Source organism: Acipenser ruthenus, chromosome 12 (genome assembly GCF_902713425.1).
Source record: "Acipenser ruthenus chromosome 12, fAciRut3.2 maternal haplotype, whole genome shotgun sequence".
Classification (NCBI taxonomy): domain Eukaryota; kingdom Metazoa; phylum Chordata; class Actinopteri; order Acipenseriformes; family Acipenseridae; genus Acipenser; species Acipenser ruthenus.
The window spans coordinates 29750939-29772050 of record NC_081200.1 but is presented as its reverse complement, the minus strand read 5'-3'; the positions used below and the strand labels follow the sequence as shown (position 1 = coordinate 29772050).

The window sequence follows — 21112 nt, the reverse complement described above, 5'->3', positions numbered from 1 at the left end:
AAAAGTTACTTTTTTGCTTTTTTAATTGACAGACATACACCTAATTATTTTAGCAAAAAATTTGAAAAAATAATACACCTGCAATTTGCAATTTGAGATCCTAGCTAAAGTTTGTTGATATGCAGGTAATTGTTTAGTAGCCTACTTTCCTTGAATATATACATATAGCTTTCAATAAATTAACCACCAGGTGTCAGTATTGTGACAAAAGAGATTACCATAATCTGAATTCCCATTTTATGGAATAACTTTTTATAACTAACGTTCAAGCAAAGCAGAATCAGATTCAAGTGAACTGTTCTGAAGATACGTTTATTAGCCCAACCAATCAAATGCCAGAACGTATACAAAAGTAATACATATCCTTAGTACTTAAAATAGCTTCTCAAGAAAGTAGAGGCATGTAATAAAACTTTTCCACACATGTATGTATTTATTCTGACAATATAAAGTAAAAACGTGTCTACAAACTGCTATTAAAAAAACAGTAAAATCTATACATTTACTGGCTAATCTATAGATTTACCGATATATATATATATATATATATATATATATATATATATATATATATATATATATATATATACACACACACACACACATATAAAAACACTGTATCACTGTATGGAGACAGTGGGCAGTTATTTTAACATAATGCAGTTTCACATCATCATGACTGCCACCGTGACAGTTAATTGTATGGTATGTGTGTTACTAATGGGTAATAAATAAAAATGTATTGTTATAGGAATGAATCCCAGTCCCTACAATAACAACTTAATTAATTTATATATATATATATATATAATTTATTTTTTGTGAAGAAATATTTAGTATAGAATAATGTTTCTGGCATTAGTGATTCATTACCAAACAGTAAATAGTAATACATCAATGCAAGGTTTGCATCTGTGTGTGTACAGTATTGTATGCAAAAATAATACCAGAAAAGATTGAAAAAAAAAACTAGGTGGCTTTCAGCTGTGCAATCGTGGTATCAGGACAACCTCCAAGAAAGAAGAAAAACCGACAATGCAAAACAAGTGAAACGAACAGTCTGTCTTGATTGATGTGTGATGTATTGGTTGCCACTGCATCTCAGATGTTGTCTGTTCTTGACTTAAAGGTGTGACAAGCACCCTTGGGGTATTTGTAGTTGTATAACCACCCCATAAACCCATCACTTTCTATGTACTTCTGGAACTCCAAGTACAGACCTGCAAATACCTTTTGATTCTCTTTCCAGACACGGTTTTAGGTCCATCTAGTAGTGGATCTTTCTTGGGTACCATACAGTAGTAATAGTATTTGCAGTAACACAAAAACACATTACAGTTAAAAACATCCCATATTGTGGAGTGTAAACGTTGCTCATTCAGTTATTACTGTAAATCTTCTTGAGAAAGAGGCAACAGGTGTACGTAAATGAAGTGTCAAAGGCTTTTATTGAGAGAACACAGCACTGTCAGACTTCCATAATTCTATCACTTTTGCCACTTTGTTTTTTACCAATGTTTTTTAAAAAAAAGCTACTTATTGTAAGTGCACAGACAGTATAAACAGAAACAAACTACATTACAAATAAATTAAATATAATAACCTATACCTTTAATTTCGGCTTTTAATTTAAACCAAAAAAAACTGTACAATAAGAAGAGAAATCAAAGCATTAATACAGTACGAGCTGCATTTCTTAAGCAATAGCAATTTTGTTGTGTTTTAAAAAGGAAGTGCAAAATTAGCCAAAGGAAAGCAATAAGTGGAGTGTAATGGAGATAATCTGAAACATTTGCTCTTTTCTACAATCATGCATATGTGTATGCCATGCTTTTGTGCACATATTTAAACTGAAATATTTATATAAAACAGTACCCTTTGAGTACAGGCACAGGCTGTCATTTGAAACTGCAATTACATAAACTGCCTCGGGCTGCCTGCAATCGAATTATACCTTCTACGGTATCCTAAACACATATGCATGATATACAAAAAGGGAAAGATGTTAAAAACAATCAATGCAAAACTAACCAAATCTGTGCTCTATAGTTACTGGCCTTCTTATATACACACACAAGTAGAATAGGATCTTTTATTCCCTATTAAATACTGAACAAGCAATTTTTTTCACAAGCAGTATTATCAGCTTGGACTGCAGCAATAAATACAACTTTGAGATCAACCACACTGATTCTTAAGAATTAATTTTTTTGAAAAATGTGTTCTTTTAAAAGTTTCATACACATTTGCCATATTTACAATTAGTGACCTAATTCTACAGCATAAAGTTCTCCACCAACCATACCGAATACATTTTGCCAACCTATACAACAACTGTGAAAACAGCTTTGGACTGATCTGCTATTTCTAAAGAGTTTTCAAGGAGGAATTGTAAAACAGAGAGACCCATCTATATAAATAAAGCTATTTATGGAAACTGATTGATCAAGGCACCAGATCTTTAACACTGCATGGTTTTAACACGGGGATGTATAAGGTTTAGCATCTTATTTTGCAGCTATTTTTTACCACTTGAGCAGCGCCCATTATATAAACCATTAGAATGATCCTACGTTAGGGTGTAGAAGTTGGTTAAAGTTTTGTGCATTGTTGCCCTAATTAAATCAGCTGCAGGCACAAAATTAGGGAATGCATTAATGAAACTGCAACACATTAATTTAGGCTTTTTTTTCACGTGCACACTTACTAAAAAACAACATCCATTGTATACAAGCTACAGGACTATAATTAGTCACAGAAGCATAGATGCACGTGGAAGACTGAACGCCCAGCAAAATAATTTAAACACTTTCATCAGCACAAGCATAGCGCGAGACACACCAATATGTGCCACCCCAGGATTTGTCCACTGGATGAGTTTTGTCAATTTCAGTATTAACGTTAAACCTTTCCAGTCCATTCAGGTAGGAGTTTCTGTGCTTCACCTGCATAAAAGTGTTACAGTCCTATGCATTGTAAGTCCACAGGGTGACAGTTCTGTCTGCAGATGAAGACAAGAAGGACAGATCCTGTGTGTGCCATCTGCACTGTATCACCTTGTCCGCATGTTCCCCAACGACTGTGAGTGGAAGCTGTTTGGTAAGGTCTCCTAAAGTAAAGAAGGGAAAAAAGAAAATTGATGTACATGAATAAGATGACATCTGGTGAAGTCAACTGCCATATCCCCAAGGCTTCTTCTCCTTTGTGGGGTCTGAACCAAAGTTTACCTTGCAAATCTGTGATCATGACTTTAGTGTCATAGGAGCCAGTCAGCAGGTAGTGCGCCCTGGGAGAGAAGCGGACGGAGCGGACGTCACTGCTGTGAGGGCGATAGGTCTGCACCATCCGCCCCCCTCTTATATCATACAGCATACAGCTAGTGTCCTCCTGACCCGTAGCCAGGAGACGCCCACTGGGGTCGACAGCCACGGATGCCACAGCACTGCCTGTAACACAAGCGATGGATTGGAAGCCTGGTAACATTGCAATACCACTCACATTATCTTAGGTCATCTGTTAAATTTAACAGTACTAAAAAGACAAATGTTTCAATGAAAAGTCTTTATCGATGCCTTGCATTACAAACCGATTAATGGTTCAATGGTTTTTACTTTAACTTAACAGCATACAGAAGAGTGTAATCTAATTGATTGTAGAAGTTGAAAAAAAAGACAGCAGTGACCCCCTTGTGACAACACTATTTCATTTTACTGCAGTCTTTAAATAAAAGTAAATTCCTCATATGTAAATTCCCACATTACAAAAGTGAACAGTACCATTACTTGTATTTGAAATACTATTACTATTCCATTCACACTTTAGTCAGTTATTTCAATGTAATGTCTGAAACCAAACTCTGCACCTAATTTATGAATGAGTAAAGTATACCCTTTATTTCAGCTTGATTTAAAGGGTCAACAGGGAAAACAAAACTTGACTGTATTGTCAGAAGATTCCCACAGGACACCCTTTCCTCTGAAGTATACATTAGTGGCATGGCTATCTTGCAAGCTCTTACCTGATCCATGCAAAGCAGTGCCCACGACTCTGACACAGCTGGGCACCCTCAGGTCCCAGAACCTCACCGTTTTGTCTTGTGAGCCAGATGCAATCATCCACCCTCCCCAGGTGTAGAGCGACAAAATGTGACCTGAATCCAAACAGGACAACATTACCAGTATTACATTACAAACAGTATTATGCACACATTTTGCATATCATTACATTAAATCCGGTAATTACAATTATATGCAATTACATTGAAACGTCCACATTTAAAAGAATATTGCAACTAAAAAAAAATAAAAAAAATAAGTATGTTTTCCCTACTAAGCCTCCTACCTGTGTGACCACTCAGAGCGTGTAAGCCCTGCCCTCTCTGACAGTCTGTGGTGTAAATATTGCAGTCTCCAGCGCCAGCGCTTATTAAAATAGCTCCCCCACTTTCTGGACCTTCCATGAAAGCCAGGTCCCGAATTGTGCCATCATGCATACTGAACTCCAGATCTGGGCCTGCACGAACAAACAGCTGTTTAAGCAATGACAGAAAACCACAAGGCAAGGGGGAAAAGAATTTGACCTGAAACATTTTCACATTTCCGTTCTCTTGACCCACTCTGGCAACATTAGGAGGGAAACACTCAGCAGTCTTTTTAGGTTTTGAGGATCCAAGGTTTAAATACAGATTGCAAGACTCCATATTAGGGTTGGACAATAATGACATTTTCAGCTATCGATTATTGTCTGTAAATTATCACAATAATTGTGATTATCGACCAAATCAATAAAATATTTTAAATTCTTGTAATTTATCAAATTTATACTTGAGCTGCATGACACTGAGTATAGAAGAAAAAAAAACTAGACAATATATTCACCGAGTTTTTAAATTTGTGGTGGGTGCCCAGATAAAAATAGAACATTCAGCACACTGTTTACTTTATTTGTATATTCATATGACCTCACCTGTAGCATTGCAAGTTTCAGCACTGAATGGTAAGACTTTCACGTATTTGTCATTGGAACCCGTTGCCAGCAGCTGTCCGCAGTGACTCCAGGCCACGCAGTATATGGACCCCTTGTGGTGTTTGTTCCTTTTAAAGCGCACTGCAGGTTGCTTAGGGGTGCTATAAGCACTGCAGAAAAAAAAAAAAAAACCATTAACAATATGTACTCATTTTTATATATAATATAAATCATACTTTAAACTGGAATTGCTTTTGGCAGGTTATGCAAGAAAACAAAATACTGTAGACAAGTATAGACAATTATAGTTATATAGTTTATTATTGGTGCTGATGATGATCATACCAGAGCACTAGGTCGCACATCAGTCAGTGGCTGAACTGTCATTTCACTGTCTACTGAACTGTTTCTCCATTACTTCAGACTAATAGCACTGCCTGTCACATTTGTGCTATAATGACTTGTTTGAGCAAATATCAAAAGATTCTACAGAATGTATTTTTTTTTTTAGAATAGATTTCTTAGGAAGAGCACCTCCTACCTTGGATCTAGTACCTCTGGGTAGGCACAGACACGCAGTGTTTTGGAATTGGAGCCCACAGCATACAACGCTCCGCTGGGATGGAAGGCAACAGCCCGGACAGCCTGTGTGTCTTCCATGGTGTTAATGGCAACAAACTGGGTTTTAGCTTTTTCACCCTAGACATTTAAGAGGCAACAACAATAATTTACCACCATGTTATCGCTTCTGTTAATAGCAATATTTGCACTGGGTTTGTAAGTGTTCACATAGTTCTGATTTGATTTCCATTAAGTACACATTTTTCCATACATAGTTATGCAAACCTCTGGTCAATTCATATTTACAGTACTTGAGTGTTTTTTTTCTGTTTTTAGGTTGTGGTAGAAACAGACTCTCTCACAATCTTTTTTAGCAAAACTGTAAACAAGTTAGCATCTGCTATGTTTTAGTACAGTGAGCATTCTTCCAAAATATGTTTCTATTATATATTTCTATATTATCCTCACCTCTTCTCTCCTTGAACGTGTTGGGGAGAATGCAGGATCCTCCGAATGCAGCGGCTGTGCAGCATGGTCTCGAAGCTCACCTACAGAGTTTGCACTGAAAAGGCAAACAAAACAAATGTATTTCTTAAATGACCTTGCTAGATATCTACTATAAAATACTTTAAAATGTGACTGTGGAATAAACCACTGAATTTACCATTGGCTGCAGAATCAGCCCTGTGACATACTCCTCTCCTGCTCATCAATTGTTTTATAACTATTGCACCTTGTAACGAGGTCATGGTCCGAGCCTCCCCCCACCTCAATCACATTACTTACTCAGGAACACAGAGGTCTTTTAAAATGCAGGAAAGTGTCACTGTGGTAGTGTTATAAATGTTTATTTTGGCACTGGATACTGCACACAAATTTTGCAAATGACAACTAATGCTCACCGACTAGCTTGTAAATACACTGACTGATATAATAATCCTCTCTCCTCTCCTAAGGAAAGACACGGCATTAAATAATCTCCAGCCCGCCTACTCCTAACAGGATTAATTATTCAGCAAACATTTTCACATGGAATCATTTTATACAAAAATAAATTATTTAACATTCATAATTTTACAATAAATCATTCATATATTTTACATTAAACATGTTTCTTCTCATGTATATGCATTTGCTTAACCTGCATGAATGCCATCCCTGTCTACAAACACGTTACACTATTACATTGTTCACTCATTATCATTATTATTGTCTTGTCCTTAACCATTACCAGTAAATAGAAAATCAGCATTATCCCTTCCATTGGAAGATTACCGAACATATGGCTATAACAAAACCCTTGTGCCACATGTAGCTACGGTAACTTCATTAATGGAAGTGCCCTAATCTAATTACAGCAATACACCGTCATATAACACACTTGATCAACAGCATGCACAATACATAATAAACCCTCGGCTCTATCGCCAGTAGAATAACAATCGCAATAACATGTAGTTCAATATTACAGTGAGGTCCTCACCCTCACACACCTGTATTTTTTTAAAGAGATTTTTTTAAAACACACTCATGATTATGTGTTCATTATTAGGTCATGGTTAAAGTCTAATCTTTTTAAATGCTATCACTTGTCTCATCTGTTAGCTAGTAATTGCAGGTATAAATCGTTTTAATATAAAATTATTACCCTTGACACAAAAAAACTGGGGACTCATCTAAGGAAGGTATCCCTCTTGCTCCAACTTTCTGGGGAGTGCTGGTGGCCACTTTTTGGCCTTCCTTCTGATGGCCATTTTCAGGTGTTACGTTGCCATCAGCAGGGCTGCAGTTTATATTGTTTCCATTGCACTGCGGATTGAGAGACTGCACCTCGCCACCCACATCATCTATTCCAACATTCAGCTCCTCCAGCTTCTGAATAGACCTGCAGGAGAAAGACAACACGGTTCTTTATCAAAATCCTATTTGCTGCTGTGTTTTTTGTGCTTGGTAAAGAACAGAGAACTACTTATTAATCTGATTCAGTTTTTCCAGGCTCCATTTCCAAATAAAGCTTTTTTTACTCTCATTTTAACAACTACTTTACTGATCTGAGAGATGTTGAAATAGCCTACTGATTGTTGCATGCAACTCCAGAAATTCATAAAATAATAAGAATAATTCAATGTGCACAATAAACACTACCTTTAAAGTTATTCTCAGCCAAATTAGTCTATGTGTCCTTTAGTTTTGAAAGCAAAAAACTCATGACAGCCAAAGACTACTGGTTACTATTTTCTGAGTACCAGTAATGAATTTTATAATTAGGATGTTGCTTTGGGGCAGATTTGATTAAATTGTAGCCTAAAACTTCAAGTTGGACAGCTTATATAAGTAGAAGTAGTAATTTGCTACGTGCAGACAGGGTTATGTCCCTTGTGATTTCTAGCAGTGCCCCAGTGTTGGCACCACCATCTGGAGGGGGTGTTAGGTCACAAAAAGGACAGCTGAACACCCCCAAGGCAGGGCTGTTAACAAAAGCTTATAAAATAAAGGTTTAAACGTATAACAAGATAAAACAATAGTTTAACTAATTGCAAAAAAATAATATATAGTACATTCAGAATATAGTTCACAACTAAACGCGATATGTGATGCTCTGTAGCGCTTAGACCTTTAACATGTACAAGGAATACAGAGAACAACAATAATGAGTTCTCTTCAGGCACATCAGAAAGTGTAGCCTGTACAATGGCAAACACATCTGTCCCTTTTGGCAGACAGTGACAATCTTACGCCAAATTAGTGTTCAGATTGTTTCCCCCACAGAGATATATTTAGGTTGACAAACAAATCTGAGCTGTGACGCCTAAGCTCAATATGGCCTCAGCAGCAAACACTTTTTATTTACGGGACACTGGAGAATATTCTCAGTATAGCAGGCCAGGTGATTTCACTGGCATTCAAGAGGCTGCTATGAATCTTTTTAACCTTTCATAGTGATCCACTACATAGTGTGGATTTCAAATATACTCAAAAACTAAGATGTTTTTAGTTTTGATGTCTAAGATTGAAATCATCTCAAACAGCCCTCTTCATCCCCCTTTTTATCAGATTTCTGTTTCCTTGATTAAATTGGTTCTAAATCAACACAAGGTTCAATGAGCGATTTGGTACATGTACATGAAAGCAGTATTCTAAATATTAGATTGTTCTGAGTATGGCTTTTACAAGACAGTATCATTCACACATTTCAATTTCATGGTTACATGCAAGGCATCATATTTAGGATACTACCGCAACAGGTGAGGTTGCACTTTGTGGTTCACTTGGAAGCATTATGAATTCTGTGTAAGCATGCTCTCTGGAACAATTCCTGTTGTATTCAGAATCATGGTTACAAAAAAAACTAGATGCAAGTTATTTGGAATCCTAATACCCGGAATCCTGCAAAATGCCTTTCAATGTAAGTGGAATAAAGTACTTCTTCCAAAATCAACCCCCACTTGAATATAAAGGTAGTGTGGGAGGCGTAGGCTGACCTGTTGAGAAACTTCTCAGTAAGGTTCTGCTGTTGATCAAGCCCGTCCTCCTGGTTCACTCCCCCCTCCTGTAACATCTGCTGGTACAGCTGCCTCTGCTGCTCCTTCTGCTCCAGGTGTTGCTGGTAACGCATGCGCTGGCGATAGTACTCCTGGAACTGTTCTGTGGACTCGCGCAGCTGTGGAGGAACAGGAAACACTTGAGTTTTCATTACTCCACCGCTCTTACCTACTTCTGAAACAGAAGTTGTGGCGCAGGTGTACAATATTATTTAGGACAATATATATAAATACATATATTTTTGTTAAATCAATATATAATCCAACTAAATAATTGTCATCATTGGATTATAGCATTTTAGAACTTTTTGAGAATTCTGTGAAAGATCATTTATTTACTTATGTTTTCATATATATATATTAGAATTTACAGCCCCATTTACATGCATTTCACAGCTACAAATAATAATAATTATTATTATTTATTTATTAGCAGATGCCCTTATCCAGGGCGACTTACAATTGTTACAAGATATCATTATTTTTACATACAATTACCCATTTATACAGTTGGGTTTTTACTGAAGCAATCTAGGAAAAGTACCTTGCTCAAGGGTACAGCAGCAGTGTCCCCCACTGGGGATTGAACCCACAAACCTCCGGTCAAGAGTCCAGAGCCCTAACCACTACGCCACACTGCTGCCTTACAATAATGCCATTAGTAGCAACTAATAATGTGTAAAGGAAGACACAATGCGACGAAAAGTTTCAATTAGCTTATACCACAAGTACATGACTAAAGAGAGACTGTGGGTCTCAAAGTGGTATTTTTCCTAATCCTAAGAAATCTGTGTTAAGCATGCTAGAGTGACTTCTCTTTTCCATATAAAGCATCAGTAAGGGTTGTATAATCCCATTGTCATTACAATTTAGTTGATTATTTAAAAAGAATAAAATTAAAAAAATGTAATTCTTTCCAATTTCTCTGGGGATAATCTGCTTCCACCTCTCCTCCCCTCTAAACACCAAGAAACACTGCGCTGCTTATCTTTTGAAGGGCAAATTAGGAGACAATTTACTTTGAAAGGTTTCCCATTACAGCAACATGATGAGCAAGTTCCTGACAAACCCATGGATCCTTATGGAATTCAAAACTAGTAGTAACTTTATCATAGCATACAGGACATTATTTTGGGGTCTGGTAGAAAGTTTGTCAAGATAATATTTATTAAAGGCATCCTTTCATGGTTTGCTTCAGTCTGTCACCACCAACAGAATTACACACCAAAAAAAGAGTGCTTGTTCCATGCCTTTCCCTTGATGTTGCTATACAGTAGCTTTGGAAAGCATTTCCCTAAGTAGACTACACATTTACCTACCATTTTCTACTCTTCACATATGTATATAAAAAGAATTGTCTGGGAGGTAGCTTAAAGTATTTATGAACGTGCTAGGAATGCAAGTTATTTTGTTTGCAGGACTGCATTCTGGTTTGGTTTGCATTAGAGGGCGTTGATAATAAATCATTGAAAGCACACAAGCTCCCTCACAAAGTAAATCTCCACCACAACCACACATTTATACTTTATCTGTGTGCGACCTCACAGTGTCTCTTTAAGCTTGAGGTTTTGCACTACTGGCTGATGAGATTTTAACAGTGTCCTACCAATCAAACCACCCTCTGTGACATGTTGGAGTAGATAAGCCGACTCAAATTGAAAAATCAGTCAGAGAATCTTTATTTACGGTCTGCGGTTCAGATGTGTCCAGGGTCACAAGAGATTTAAATGATCAAGAAATGCATTGGCTTACATTTACAGTGTGGTATACCCTCTGCGTGTAGCCCCTGGCCTGGGTTTCTACTCTCAGATGTATGAAAGAATGTACTTGTAAAACAATGCACTACATTAGAACAAAAAATCCACCATGCTCACATATTTTTAAATCAAGGCACTCATTTGACCAGAGCCCTTGTATTCAGTCCTTTGTTTTGGAATATTAGAGGATGGATCAAGCTCAAGACGCCAGCAGGCATCCTACAGACACTGGTGCATGTTATCAATCATTTAAGACATTTCATCTGGGTAAGTGATAAAGGCCCTGTTAGGCCAAATCTTAATTTATACTGTCCTTGGGGGGGGGGGGGGGGGGGGGGGACACATCATTGTTTTCATGTTGATTGTATTTAAACTTGTACCTTCCAAACTCCATAAGGAAAATTACCAGTTCTTTCCATATGCCATGTTTTTTCACCCAAACACCAGCTCATTCAAGCTTTACTTGATATTCAAAGCAGCACATATCTGAATAAGATCCTTACAACAGCCTTATTCATTAGCAGTCATAATCCTCTAGTGAAGACAGTGCAGCAGCTGTTCCATGCTGCCTTTGTGGCCAGTGCCTGTTCTTATTCAGCAGCCAGCCATGCAAATAAGGTTTTCACGACGAGTGCTACAGGAAAACAGTGAAAGCACAGCATAATAAACCAACCCTCTAAAGCACAATGTGCTTCTTCAACTTATTCCTGAGCTCTCCTGTACATTAAAATACAAAAAACAGTGACAATATTGGATACAAATGAACCAATTGAAAACATCTGAAGATTCTCTGCCAGTGCAGAATATTGAGATAAACAGTATCTGGAGTGTTCACTGCAAATCTCAAGTCATTTCCATGCTGGGTTTCATCCCTCCAGTTACCTCATTCTTCTCTGGTTTTCCTGGTCCTTGGCTTGAGTCAGGTGGGACAGGCTCACTCACTGGGGCTGGGGTTGGAATTGGACTCTCACACAAAGTCCGATGGCCACTGGAATTCATAAGTCCATCAACAGGCGTCTCGGTCCTAAGAAAATGTATAAATAAATGTTGTATGACATACCTTTTCAAATCATTTAATAAATATTAAGGATTTGTATACATGTTACATTATTTAATTATGCTAATGGTACAAAACTAGAACACTGAGGTAGAACTAGCATGTGCAGCCTGATTGAAACTTGATACAGTAGTTTAAATCAATAATTTTACTGACTCAGTCAGTAGAATATTCTCCCACGTGTACCAAGAGTAAATGTAGCAACATGTGTGGATTAATTTGAATTTTAAAAGGGAAATCTTCTATGTACATTGTGGTTTGGCATCAGTACCAGTACTAACCTGACATGTTATAATTTGCATTTGACCTGCCAATCATTCATCCTGTAATGGGGCACTTTGTCCTGCTTAACTCCTGGCACTGACTTTGTACTAGTTTTTTTTTTCTTTTTAAATCATCAAAATGTATTGCTAAGAGTTATGAAAGATCCAACACATTTCCTAACTGCTTGTGGATCAGATTGGAAAGTTGTTTATTTAATCAGCATGAATACAAATGTAAAAGGGTTTCTGTATGGCAATGCTGGATAAAGATAGTCCTAGAAGTAATATAATTGTCATTGTAACCAGAGTTCAGAACATACAAGTCCTACAGCTTTTCAATTGGAGAGGAGGCTGAAACACCCAGTAGCACAAGCCCAGTACATCTAAGCAGGAAATGCCACTAGTCCAACTACAACTTAATGTGCAAATACACCAAGTTATATCCAATTTAAATGGCTGCATAGTTAAATAAATAGCCTACCTCTCTGGGGACTCTTCATAAATACTGTGACAATCTGTGTTCTCTAGCATTAGGCTTCTGCTCAGGTTTTGACCCGCAGGACAATGGAAGTTAGCAAAGGAGTGAGACATTGCAGAAGTCTTGCTGCCCAGGTCTGTGACTCTCTTATCAGGATTGGTCAGTCCGTAGGAGAGGCCGTCCAGCGCAGGGTTCAAGGAGCGAGACATGTAGGCATCAGCCGACTGGGGCCGCCTCATTGGAGATGATGGGTACGGAGAAAGCTTATTAATTAGAGGAGTCAGGAGGTCCGTGTGTGCAGCTTTTGTGGGTTTCACTAGCTTGTCCACATGAATGTTGAGCATTTTCTGCTCGAATGCACAAGAGAAAATGCTGGGGGACAGGTTCTGAAGCCACGAGAGCATGCTTAAATCCAAGTCATCACAGCCGTTGCCACAAAGCATGTCGATACCCAGCAGCACTTCGCTCTCAGTGATCTCCTCTCCAGTGGCCTTGCTCTGGCAGAACTCCACGCAGCACTCGTAAAGCATCCCTTTAATGATCAGCTGGAAGAGACGGTTGTTGCTGGCCTTGAAGCCGGCCTCACTTAGCTTTCTGTCGGCGGGGATGAACTCTGCAACCATGATGCAAGCCTCCTCGAAGCACTGCACTCGTGCCGTGCTAGGGTTCCAGTCCTTGAACTCTGCATGGTTGGTCAGACGAGGCAGGGTGAGCAGCAGGCAGAGTTTACTATAGTCGTCCTTGGAGGGGCAGTACTCCTCTAGGCTATGGAGGCACTTGACAGCCTCCTGCATTGTAAATTCCAGCTGGAATAGAACACAATGTAACAAAAATAGTTTATACATCATTTTATGTTAAACTGTCAATTAGGATTAACAAGGGCGGTAATGTGACAGGTCTGTATTTTGATTATTCTGGAGGACTACAAGAACAACCTCAACAGCTCACAGTTATTACAGTTTGTGTCATTTGATATATATTTACATAATATAAACTTCCATTAGAATACAGTAAATTGTCTGTAATATTTATGGTCAATGAGTATGGCTTGCATCATATTTCATTAATATATGCAAGGCTTTACAGCAGAATGAACTGTAATAGGTACAGTTGCTTGCAAGGGATTTGAAAACAAGTTGTTATAGTATCTTCCTCACTTTCCGCCCATATTATTCACACACAATTCACATGTGCAATATAAACCTTTACACACTGCCACCTTTCTATCACATTTTTAAAACCAAAAGTTCAAAAAGAGAAGGGTAAAACCTAGGCGTTTAGTTTTTTAAAACATCTGACACAACAAGTCAGATGATGGATTAGGAAAGATTCCCTCTCCATGAGTAAGACTGTATACATTCATTAGGGCCATTCTACAGGAAAGCTGGTGAACATTTCTCACTAGATTGGACCATAGTTAAAATAAGCCATATTATGCATTCTCATCTTTAAAATGCAAGGGTCTGGATTTTAAAAAAAAAGACACTTATAATTGTGGACCTGTAAAAAAAAAAATGTATATACATAACTTTACACAGCATCTTTCAAATGGTATCGTTCATTGATATCATCAATGTTATTTGACTATTACTGTTAAATACCTTAAAGGGAACAATGAAGTGTATAAGACTTTAGTTATACATAATAATGAATGACTCTGGACTGCACAATACCTGACTTGAATTTAAAAAACATGTTCTACAGTGTAGTTATATTTCATAAACTACTCTCCTCCCTTGGCTGTATATATAGATGCATGCGTCACTCACTCAGGGTTGGGTGTTTGGTGAGTGGAGAACGGGAGAGAGAGAGAGAGAGAGAGAGAGAGGGAGAGGGAGAGAGAGAGAGAGGAGATTACAATCAGATAAAGAATAACAACTGCTATCCATGCTGACCTAGATCAGCACGATACATGTTGTTTGTTTAGTGTTCGTCCACTGTTCGTCTGTTTTGTTTATTTATTTTGGCCAAAGTGCCGTTTGTTTTGTGTATAAGTGTTTTGTTTTGTTCAAACCTTTTATTTTATTTGTGTTAATAAAACACTGAGCGCCGCAGCGTCTCAGTTTTGCCTGCATTTGCTGTGTGTTTTGGTTTAATTTCCTGGCCTGACGTCACCCCTACAGCCAGCCTGTTGACAACATGTCACTTTAGGTCTAGTTTTCAGAAATAACATTTTAGAAGTATTTTATATCCCGTTTCTGATATCTCTATAGCACAGGGACATTCTGGAGTTGGGTTTATTTGATGAAACCACATTTTCGAGCTACACCTTCCCATTTGGGCACGGTTCCTTTTTTAATCAGCAGTTTAATAAGCAACTTACATGCAGGGGCTCGTCCTCTGCTGACATTGCGTTGTTCACACACAAGGCTTCAAGGAATTTCTGCTTCATTATTATATACCGGAATCTAAAGGGAAAGGAAAAAAAAGTCTCATAACACTACTGTGATTTTACAATTCTGCAACAAAAAAGTTTGGTTCCTTTTTCAATGTTTAAGACGAGCCATGGTTTTCTACTCTGGTGCTCCGTTCTTTTTTTTTCTTAAAAAAATAAATCTTCGAGGCTACTTCTGCAATCTTATGTGCGTGGAAAACCATGCTTAAAACAAATACTTTGTTAATCAAATTATACTTAATCTCAAGGTGCCGCCTTATTTTAGCTTACCTTACCTTATGTTAACATCAGGTTTCTGTATTGTAGTGATAAAAGGCTAGTAAGAAAAATATGATATCAGCTGTATTGTTATACAAGCGAATACAAACATGTTTTGACATTTGAGGCCAAAGACTCCTCAACTGTAATTACATAAGTTATTTTTCAATATGTGGGTTTAGGGTTCTTAAAGTACTGATGGGACTAAGTCCCATGAAATAAAATATATGCAAAAAAATATTTTCTCTTTGTCCTGTTCTCATGTGTACTCACTAAAGAAGTTCCTTTTTGAATTATATAACTTCATTTCGCATTCTTCAACTTGACAAATAATTCAGGACTGAAAGGGTTAACTTTCCACAAAAAGACAGAAATCTGTATGTATCTTACCAAATGAAACAAATCCTACCAAGAGCCTTTAAGCCACATACTTCTCAGTGTGCTGAAGTATCAGTTTCTAATTGAATTACAGTCCCTAATACCAGTCTTCACTCTGCCTCGGTCATTCTAGTTTTTCAGGAATGCTGTACTGAAATTGCTAAACAACGTTGTGACATACATCAAGGTATTTGATGTTAAAACACTGGAACCAGTGGAAAACAAAGTACAACACATTTTAATATATCACAGAGCCTCGTCATCTGAAAAAAAATATTCTGCTAATGAAGTTTGCTAAACAATTGCTGTAAAGAGTGTGCTTCCATTAACAATCTAATTTACCGTTTTCTATCAAACTTCTCCATGCATTCCAAGGGCTGAATGAACTGAAGAACCTCATCCCATTGGCCATCGAGTACCAGCTGTCTGTATAAAACAAAACAAAAATAGGGATAAGATGCTACAGTTTGCAAATATATATACCGATTTTTTTCTTTTTCAATATGTTTTTTGTTGATCCATCTATTGGGAAAACATTCAAGAATAAAGAAAAAAATCCAGATGAATTGCTAAATAAAACCAATGCTAATGGTAAAATTGTTCAAATGAGGTATTCTGATGCATAGGGTTACTGCCGTAATCTTTTTGGATAACTTACAGAAAGTCACACAAATCAGGGAAAACATTAGGTTCATCCATAAGTTTTCATAATTGATTTCTCTCTTTGTTGCATTTTATACTTCAACAATAGATCTGCCATGTATAAGAAGGACATTATTTATCAGTTGACGGGACAGCCAACGACTAGCACTCTAAAGATGGCACTTTATGAGTTATTTCCTTTTAGACAAATATTCAAGTATCTGCCAGAAACACAAACAAAAGGCAAGGTCGGAACTTACAGAATTGGACCTTCGGTAACACTTGCCACTACTGCAGGGGTATGCAGTACATTTAACTTACAATATTGAAAAAGATATACAATGAATAAAACAGATTCTAAACAGATTCCGCTTCCAATGCTACTTCCTCTACCATTGCTAACTTCTCCATGAGCAAATACAATCTTTTCTCCTCATTATAAAAATTGCTTACTCAGAAGATATACAAATTGGGAAGCTACATTTTCAAGCTTTCAACTTTAAGCAACATCTCAATCAATAAGAAATACAGTAACCTTGAATAAATATTACTATAAACTATAAAGTTTAGTGGAGAACTTTATAAGCATTTCAAAGCAGTAATCCAAAAGGCCATTTCAGGAAACGGCCACTAATCTGATCTAATACCTTAATTAGCTGACAGGGGTTTCAAACCCAGACAGCTGTTGCTCTCCCAACAGGCTTTCTATGTAGAATTGTCACAACTTTAACAGTGCTGTACTGTTGAGTTTGGGGTTCTCTTTTAATAATTCCACTAAAACCCACAAAGCTTGCAAGAAAGAAACATGAAATCCATGACGCTGTTGACATTTTACAAAATAATTTAACCCCTATACCCATGTTTATAATCAAGAAGAACAATGAATTTAGATTAGCAAGTATTGTCTGTGGCTGGAATAGTTTAATTGAGAATATTTCGATATGATTTATAAAGAGTTTCAAATAAAATAGGTAATTTACTTTGAACAAGGAATTTAGTCTGCGGGAGCCATCAGAACCCTGGAAAACAGTTCTTTGTGATGAAGCAGTTTGCCTTGGTTTTAATTGTCAGGGTACTCTTTCTATTAATTGAGTTTATATGTCTCAATCTTTGCCAAAGTGAATACCCTCTATAATTTGGATTACATAAATAGAGTAAATTTCAAATACAGGCCACAAAATGAATGGATACTTTGTGATCATTTGGGTGAAAAAGTTTCAAAGAACGAAATTCACACTGAATGCATTTTAATATCGGTAAAAGTCCTTGGCCAACCATTTGATGAACTCAATTTGCGTATTTAAACATTCTTCAATACACAACCTACCTGAGAAAAAGCATGTCGTCAGAGTATAGGCCATTGATGACCCCACTCTCCTTCTCAAGAGACAACATGCTGATATGAAGCTTCCGTGAGTTCAGAAAATCCAAGATCAGCTTGATGATCTCCACCTCCTTAATGTTTATTGTCTCTTCTGCTGTCATTATGTTACCTTTGAAATGAACTGCAAAAAAAAAAAAAACACTCCTTCTAAATGTGCAGTTGGACTTTTCATTTCTAAAACACCAATATTCAATGTATACCAAGACACAGTAAACCACTGTAGATAGGGCTCTTTCCCTGTCATCATGCTGTCCCATTCTGGTTTATGTAAACAGTAGGGGGTGAATGATACACAATGTGTTTACTCTTAAGGGACAGTTATGCACAGAAAGCACTGGAGTCTGGAAACTAACCCTAGCTCCTCCTTTAAGATAAGTTACTTTTGTCTCTTTGTCAGAGTAACACAGAAAAACGAATATATATATATATATATATATATATATATATATATATATATATATATATATATATATATATATATATATTACACACACGTTACCTATATATTTATTAATCTACTAGATAGATAGATAGATAGATAGATAGATAGATAGATAGGACAATATGCAGATACTTCACATTAAACGTATTGTTTTAAGGTTTTACTTTAAGTCTAACCATAGTCAAAATTCAATATATACTGCGCACAGCTCCATTCAATAAAAACACCAAAGCCCGCATATATTCAATGCCTTCCATTAACAACTGTTCGTTTACGATCTTTTAAAATACAATAATTTAAGGCACATATTTAGTGGGTAAACATGTGTCGCCGTCCTATTCTGCGCGCTGCGAGGGATGCGACACGCTGGGCTCAATATCCATCCATATTCACTTACTTAAAAACATAAAGGCTAACCAACAAACACAGTATTAACAAATACATATCTAAACATTAAATTACATATAACAATTAACTATTATATATAAAAAAATACTAAAACAAAAGCAGCAAACATACTCTAGACCCGTACGTGCATCCTTATTTGAAGCAACAAAACCAGCCTCTCACTTTTGTGAAAATTGACATCAAACAGATCGACCCTGCCGTTTGCATTCTGTCTGCTTTTTGAGAATTCACTCTAGACAGGGGGCTCATTATTTGGCAGGAAAGCGACAGAGGCTTCACTGCCCAGCCTCCTGTTCAGTTTCAACTGCGAGCACTATTTGGCAGGTTTCTTGGGCTGGTCTGAACCACTACTTTACAGTTACAGTTACAGTGACCATCTAGATAGCGACTGTCACGGTATACAAAAAAAGCAGACTCTGAATGCACACAACCCGCTTTTCAACACCATAAACTACATTGTACAATAAATCTAAAATACAGCCTTGAATATCGTGACAAATAAACAAGTGCTCAATCCTAGGACAGTGTCTGTCTTCGTTATCGTTGTAATTACCATAAAAAATGAAACCATTGAGACGAAATTATCACATAAAACACATTTTTTATATTTCGTACACCGGTCAAACTAACATCGGATCATTACGCAGCAAGCAATACACTCGACACATCCCGTTGTGACAGTTAGATCATGGAAAATAGCAGCAGAATAGATACATCATCATTACCACCATTAAATCGGTACCACATAAAACGTGGTGAATTCTCACCTCCTCAGTGCTATAAATACATATATTGTTTTAATTTCCAGTCCCGTTTTACAGACAGACTGCTGTTTTGATTTGTGATTTATTTACTGTTTTTACAATCTCGGTTGCTTCTCCCTTTTCTCTTGTTGTCGTCTCCTCCCACAGTATCTTCGCTGGTTGACTCTCTGGTTGTCAAGCGGATTGCACTGAATAGCCAATCACAGTCGAGCAATCTGCACCGGCATTTGCAGGACCCACATCCCTGGGCTGTCTTTGGCACTGCCTTCATTCCTAAGCCTGCAGATGCAGAGCCGTGTACATCGTAGCACACAGGTAAATGCGACTTTTATCATGCCGATAGGTAAATTTGCACAATTAACGAGTTCTGAAACTGTACTGATGTTTTGTGCTACGCTGTAAATACGGCTGTAAAACATATGCATGGTCACTTTTACACTACGGTAATTCTTCCATAGTTTTCTGTTGTCCACTCTTCATCATGTTGGCAGTGAAGTTTACATCCCCGACAGTTCCCTTTCAATTTGAAGATGACCGCCACTTTGCATACTTTCGGGGTAACGCCTCAAGGTTTTTCAAGTCTGTGCAGCGGTGCATTCGGTGGCACGCTGCCCCAGATCCTCGGTGCTTTGGCACCTCGAGGACTCCACACCTCAGCGCTTCGACGCCCTCAAGGTTTTTTGAGCTCCGTGCATTGCGCCCTCGGTGGCCTCGGTGCCCCTACGCTCCATAGCCTGGGTGCTTCGACACCCTCGGCACCTCGAGGACTGTACACCTCAGCACTTCCACGCTTAAAGGTCTTTTTTAGCCTTGCGCCCAGTACCCTCGAGACCTTCGGGCCCCTGGTGCTCCATAGCCTTAGTACCTCAGTGTTTCAACACCCTCGGACCCCTGGTGCTCCATATGCCTTTAATAGGCACTAGGGTCCTCACACCACCAACACTAGATGGTGGTACCGATGTGTCCCTCAGATGCTCTCCGCTCATTCTCCCTCATGATGGCTCTGGTATACTTTCTCAAAAGTATGCAAATTGGCAGTCATCTTCGAATTGAAAGGGAACGATTGGTTACGATGTAACCCGTTTCCCTGAAAGAAAAGATGACCGCCAATTTGGATATGCCTGCTTGTCAGGTATTCGCTGAGCATTAGCAAAGCTGCCAATATAGGCCCCTCCGTGGAGTAACGTCTTTGGTCCCGTCTCACCGAGGTAATAGTCACTGAGCGGAGAATCAGCCTCTTTTGCATTGAACCCGCGAATGCAACAAGTGATGCGACCTCACAAGGTTGGTGGTTATCTTCTCTTTCAGGGAACCGGGTTTTTTGCGTATGACTGCTCCCATGTGTATGATGCGTATGACCGACCCCTTTATAAATTACAGTCACAGATTTGCAGCAGCTGAAAACCCGCGATTAATTTGCTTGTTTTAAATAGCAGAAAAGTTTGCTATCACGCAATACTGTCCATGAGACTGCTACCTTCTATGTAAATAGTTAATTGATATTTTTTGTTCATGAAGTTCAATAGTTCAGTAATTAATACATTTTCTGTAAATAAGATCAACAATTAAGTTAAATGTAAATGTCAAAGGGTGTTTATGCAAAACCAATAATTTACAATATAACTTGATGTATTGTTCTGAGTGATAATGTAAATCTTCTATAGCGGGCTTTACGTTGTCTTTTACGATCCCCCCCCTTCCTCCTATGTTTGTAATATTAAAAAGGATGCCAATCTGTGATTTGTAATAATAGCTCCTACGAAACAAATTTCAGCTCCAATGTGTAGTTTAGTTGTCAGGGATGCAAAGCTTGGTCAG

At 37.8% G+C, this 21112-nt stretch overlaps 1 protein-coding gene across 3 annotated transcripts; it reads right to left on the bottom strand.

Moving 5' to 3' along the window:
- Positions 1–1429: 1429 nt before the first annotated feature.
- Positions 1430–19602, bottom strand: LOC117416467 (WD repeat-containing protein 47-like). Of its 3 annotated transcripts, none has more exons than XM_034027552.3 (15): positions 19298–19602; positions 17624–17801; positions 15997–16080; positions 14947–15031; positions 12627–13429; positions 11708–11849; positions 9009–9187; positions 7175–7411; positions 5995–6088; positions 5507–5664; positions 4966–5135; positions 4342–4512; positions 4019–4150; positions 3228–3446; positions 1430–3109 (listed from the first exon to the last, which is right to left on the bottom strand). In XM_034027552.3, exons 2-15 carry the CDS (start codon positions 17779–17781, stop codon positions 2967–2969), a joined length of 2775 nt encoding a protein of 924 aa, XP_033883443.1. In that variant the 5' UTR covers positions 17782–17801; positions 19298–19602; the 3' UTR covers positions 1430–2966. The 3 variants fall into 3 exon arrangements, with proteins under 3 accessions (XP_033883443.1, XP_058890768.1, XP_058890769.1); XM_059034785.1 differs by lacking the exon at positions 19298–19602 and adding an exon at positions 18642–18898; XM_059034786.1 differs by lacking the exon at positions 19298–19602 and adding an exon at positions 18693–18898.
- Positions 19603–21112: the final 1510 nt, after the last annotated feature.